General features: G+C 38.0%; 1 protein-coding gene across 1 annotated transcript in view; it reads left to right on the forward strand.

Moving 5' to 3' along the window:
* The window catches only part of LOC148214384 (autism susceptibility gene 2 protein homolog), a 613,231-nt gene that overhangs the window by 349,779 nt on the left and 257,452 nt on the right, over positions 1–6,000 (forward strand). Inside the window, exon 3 of the mRNA XM_088152562.1 lies at positions 3,652–3,753. Within this exon, the coding sequence (XP_088008688.1) occupies positions 3,652–3,753 (102 nt within the window). The remainder of the gene's footprint in view (positions 1–3,651; positions 3,754–6,000) is intronic.

Genomic DNA, 6,000 nt, shown 5'->3' on the forward strand with positions numbered 1-6,000 from the left:
TCTTTGTAGGTATAGACACATCATGGCATGCTTCCATATTTTCAGATCTGCCAACTAGCTTAAAAATGTTGATAATTACTTTCCTGGAGAAACAATGTTTATTTCTAGGTTAATGTCAATCATAAACTACAGTATAACAACAAGCCAAAGTATATAATCACATGGATAAACAAAGTCTAAATACATTAGATCCGTTTTGCCCGTAATTTATAGATATTTTACTACCAATTACATTTTTTCTTTAATAATTGCACCATTAGGTTTGGCTGTATTTTTTCATACAACCTTAGGGGGGCGGGGGAGGAAATATGACAGAATATAACAATCTGAATAAAACTAAGAAGGTGGAAGTAAACTCCCTAGAGTTTATCCTTAACACACTTAAGCATTTCATTGTACTCCGCCAGATTTACTTCCTTTTTTATATAATTTTCATTAATTTTTTTTATTATAATAGTAAACACTAACACACACTAAACTTAAAGAAAGAGAATAGGAAGAAAGAATAAAAAGTGCAAGAAAAGAGAAAAAAGGAAAAGAAGGAAAAGAAAAGTGAGAATATAATAAAGAGAAAAGAAATATATAAAGAAGTGACTTCCACCCAGTATAAATAAATTTAGTGGCTCTCAACCTCCTATAAGGTTGCAAAGAAATATCTCTTCATCCATATCCTATCCCTTATCTATAGACAAGTCCATTCAAATATTGTCATACGATTTGCTTTCTCTCCAATTTTTCTTTGTCCCATCGCACAAATTTCTTCATGGCTTTAACAAGCCTCTTTTGTAGATCCGATAGGAAAAAATAATCCAGGTCACTCCCCTGGTTTACCATTTATATTTTCCTTTTGATTTTTAAAACATCAGTCAGTCCCTTTTCTATATCAGTAAAGTAACCTTTTCCAAGTTGCTCTGTTGATCTTTCATTTGTAAAACCACTTTTGGTATCATCTCTATCTTATCAGACAATTTTTTTCTACATCTGTCATTTCTTCAATAATATCTTTGGGACATAGTCTATCTATACAAGCAGGCATCATTATTGACACTGATGATATTGTGGCTACTAACTTGTGGTTCCATTCTTTAAAAGTCTCCTTTAATGTTTTCAATGTTCCAGCATTTGCTTCAGTTTGTAAGTCCCAGTAAATTAAAGCAGGCTTATATTTTTTTCCCCTCTGTTTAGAAACTTTAGTCCCCTCTAGTGTCCAGTTTCTAAAATCATTAAATTACTTAACTTTGTTATGCCTTGCAATAACCAAAACAAATCTGTTTCCCACAAGAAGCTGTTTATTCTTTATAATTAATTCCAAAATCCTGTAGTCAAAGTCAATATTCCAGATTTATCTGGACCCTTAATTTGTTTATAACTTTCTTAGATTAAAATCTTATTTCGCTTTTTGCTGTTTATTTCAAATTCTTTAAGTTTTAAGCTTATAATTAATTTTTCGTTTGTTCAGAGTTGAAGAGAAATTCACCCAGTTCAAGAGTTGAAGATAAATTCACCTTTTCAAACTTATCATTCTGAAGGTCTCTAATAGCTTTAAGATCGTTAATAGGCAATTTCCGAAAGTGATTAGAAAGTGAGGTTTGTGATCCTGTCATCTCCCAGCACTCAAACGCATGGAAAACCTCTGTCCTGTGATCTCCTTGTGAGGAGCGGCCATCTGGAGCACATGTGGACAACGTCCCATCCTCTCCTTATCCAGAGAGGTTCCAAGGAACCGGTTTACTCACCGGTCCTTGGTCTTAGCCTCAGTCTTTGGCTCTGCTTTCACAGAGCCATCTTCAGTTTACTATACTTCCCCCGGAAGTCTGCACCAGATTTACTTCCAAGTCAACATGCATATGCTTAAATTATGTGTATAGCATTTTGGCCATTTGCACTGCATAGAGAACGGGGTCTTTGAGTGTATTTGAGAAGCTTAAAAAACAGAGTGTTGTATTTATGAAGAATTAATTGCATGTGAATGGAGTGTTTGTATATTTAAATCCCATTGTGGCCAGGGGCTAGTAGACTGAAATAATATTTACTGTATGTAACTTGGTGGTGAAGTGTTTGTCTGTCTTTCTGTCTGTTTGTTCATAATTAGCAGAATGGCGAAATGTCAAGTTCTTTGTTGATACATATATTACGAAGAAGGTTCCTTGCTGTACAAGAACATTCTAATCTAGGGTCATAGAATCTAAGTAGTCTGATTGATGGAGAATTTGTTAACTGAATCTGATCAATTTATACTATAGGACATGTATTTGTGTTTGGGGGTGGGGGTGTTTCTTTCTTATAACTGCAAGACATAATTTCAAAGCATAGTAGAAGCTGTGAATGGATTCCCATAATGAAACACTCAGATATGTTATGTTCCCCAGTGTGGTGATGATGATTATATGCCATCAAGTCATAGTCAACTCTTTAGTGACCACCTAGATAGCTTTTCTCCATGATGAAAAATACAATCCGATACATTTCTACTTGAATATTGCACCAAATTCAGTGGCACTTAGTCTCTGATTTCATCCCACACTTCGAATCACAAAGTCTTTTATGAAAGAACTTAGATCACATCTATCTGTTTAGTCCAGTGTTGTCTATATCTGGCAGTGGATTTTCAGACCTCCAGGCAAGAGGTTTTTCAGCATGTCCTGGAGATCCCAAAGATTAAATATGAAAGTTTCTACATACAAAGCACATACTTGATCACTAAGTTGCAGTTTTTCCAAATTAGTATTAGATACTGACATTATCCATTATCCAAAGTTTCTATGGGGAGATGTACAAAAGTTTTCATGAGAAAGATAGCTATTTAAGAGTTCAGGAACATTATTAGAAATGAGGATGTGTATGCTTCCTTTGGTGCGTTGTCACCAGCCACCATTTGGTCCTCCCTAAGATACCTTAGATGTAGTATTGTGCTAGGGAATTGTGTGAAAACAATAAGGCAGCATCTCTTCAGGGTTTACTGTGGAGGAATACAAACGTGGGCTACCAGAATTTATTTCCATGGGCTCGGTCACACTTGCCCAAGTCTAGAGCTGGCCCTATCAGGAGGTGTCATCCTTCCCAGGTAGTTCAGACAGGAAACATGACCAGATGAGCCAATTCTACTTTACTGTTAGGCTGCATTAATAGAATCTTGCACATCTGAAAGTACAAATCTCCTGCCATCTCTTTTTACAGCCTGTTAAGTTAGGGAGGATCCTTTATGAGTTTCTATCTGTGCCCGTTATGCAGCTGTGGGCTCCCCCCCTCTTTATCTGATTGTTCCCTAGGCAGCATCTTTTCCCCCTGTCTCATTCCCACATACCATTACAGGAGGCAAGAGGGCAACAGCTTTTTTAGGCAGAGTGGACAGATCTGAGTTTGCCCTGTAACCTTCCTTTCACCCCCAAACTATGCTCAAGACTACTGGATAATACTTTCTCATTGCTAAAGTTGAAAAAAAAAGATTCAATTGCCAATCCAATTAACATCTGTGTATGGATTCTATCTTGCCTTTTGCCTCAGGCAACAAATTACTGGGCCCAAACCAAGTGATGGTCTGGTAGAGAATCAATTGTGTTTTATCACTGTACATTCTCCAGACTAGAATGGACGCCTTCAAATATCTTTCTTAGACAGACTGTAAACTTTTATTTCCCGTTTGTTCTGCAGCTTAATCCAGGCCAAAACAGCTGCCGAGACAGTGACAGTGAAAGTGCGAGCGGAGAATCGAAAGGATTCCATCGGAGCAGCTCTCGAGAGAGACTCAGCGATGTAAGTGTGAGTTTTGGAGTGTACTGTTTTAGATACTTCTTACATGGACACTTAACCCAGTCTGGGAAAAAAAAAAACTATGAGTCAAAGACATCTGTTTTTGCTCCAGGCGCTGATGACTCAACCTCTGAGTCATTTCCAGGGTATTTTTGCAAATCAGTAACTTTAGCATGGTGCTAACCTATCAAAGGCTATGCTGCTTAAAGGCAACTTTATGGGATACCGATTGATGGACATGATGAGATGAAACAGTCTGCAAGAAGTGTCAGTGGTCATCAGGATGGTAGACTCTAAGAGTAAATGAGATATATTCATTGGGGAGGAGGTAATCTATGAATGTTTATTAACCATGAGAACTAAACATCAGGGTCTAATGCAACCTGCCACTGAAGATGAATTGTAGATGAGCAACACTGGTGAGATGAAGCCTTGTATTATATCTTCTTTGTGAGAGATCTGGAAATGTCAGTTTTGATCAGAATAGGAGGACGCATATTGGATAGATGAACCTTTGTGACCCAGTGGGACCTTTCTCATCTTTTTCATGGTATGTCCCTCACAATTTGTTAATGTGTGTGCAATAACAACATGCAGATGTGTCTAGAGGGCAAAACCTGCTCCTCCTGGCATGTGTCCTCTTAATTCTAGCAATCAGCTAAGACGATTGAGTCCTGTGCTGGGCCAATCAAAATGCAGCCAACTGGCATTTGTAAGAATGAAGTTATGGAAATATCCATGGAGCTCAGAGTCTTTTTAAAAACATATTACAGGAGAGGTACCAAAGATGAGCCGGGGAAAACTGTCATTTTTTTTCCCCAGACAGAACTGAAAACAAAAGGTATTGGGCTTGGGTTTGGCTTGGCCATGGTCTCAGTGGTTAGGATTTGGAAAAACAGAGTTTTGAAACTAGCATTAAAATCACAAGAACTGATAGTTTTGGGATAAATATGGTGTGGATAATTGTAATCCATACCCACAAAGGGACAATGTGATCTGCTGGAGCAGTTGGCAGTCTTTCTGCTAATAGCAGTCATATGCCTGCTTTGCTTACAGAGCAGAAATTTAAGTCTGCTTTTTTCCAAAGTCCCCAGATCTCCAGCTCACTAGTAACATTGGCTGAGAGACATAACAAGCATGTGTGATGAGATCTTGCTAGCCAAGCTTGTGATGGCTCACCAGTCTTTTTGTCAGATTCTTTTCCTTAATAAAAGCAAATAGTCTATATTTTCCTCCTGCTCAAATACAGATTGTCTTAGTTTTTTTAAAGAAAAAAAATCATTCTGAGCTACAATTTTAAATGTTGTGCTTATGATAAGAATAATACCCTGTCTCTTGGATGGATATCATTTTTCTCTCAGCTTGTCTAGGACGGATGGCGGGTATAAGAAAGAGAATGTGTTGTGGCCCCATCATTGGGATCATATAGTTAAGAGAAAGGACAAAATGTGCCTTATAAACCAAAGCTGAAGCCAATTACTCTTTGGGTTGGAAATGTTGGATGAATTCTCAGATTAGTGCAATCTTGAATGTCTACTCTGTATTATCTTTTGCTTGGCAATGTGTTGGTGGCATAATGTTTTGACCAATTCACTTTTTTTGTTATTGAAGCCACAACTGCTAGATAGTATGAAAATGATCAGTGTAACAGATGATGGCAGAACTGAAGAATTAATTAAGCTGGAGGTGAAAGCACACTTCCCCCTCCTTTCCGACCACCCAGGGAAAATATGGAGGGAGCTACAGATGAACCCTGTTGATTTCTGCTTATCAAATCCTGAAGAACATTAGTAACTTGGAACAGAGTTAATCTCCAACCTTTAAGGTGACAGGAGAGAGAAAATGCAGATCAACAATTTGAATAGTCTTGCTCAACAATGAATTGTCTGGGATCTAGTGGAGCTATCTCAGGTTGATTGCAGAACCTTGTTAAATAGGAAATACAGATCAGTGGAAATCTGGTCCCCAATAATGCTGCCTATTCTCTTAGATTAGTTTACACCATCTAATTTCTCATTACAAAAATAATTGGGATGGGGGCGAAGAACCTGGAATATCTGCAGGCACGTCCAGATTTTGTGTGTATTTTCCGTGCAAATTTGTTTCCAAAAATTAAATACTATTCTTCACCAGAGGGAGCGATGATAGCATTCCAGGCCTTGTGGACTGATGGAACAACTAGATCCAACCAGATCCAAATCAGGAGGGAAGGGGATTCATGGCCATCTGGGGCAAGCTATTTCAGAGGAG

Source organism: Python bivittatus, unplaced genomic scaffold (assembly GCF_059951505.1).
Source record: "Python bivittatus isolate LINGU-HERP-01145 unplaced genomic scaffold, Pbiv_v1 ctg000690_np1212, whole genome shotgun sequence".
Classification (NCBI taxonomy): Eukaryota; Metazoa; Chordata; class Lepidosauria; order Squamata; family Pythonidae; genus Python; species Python bivittatus.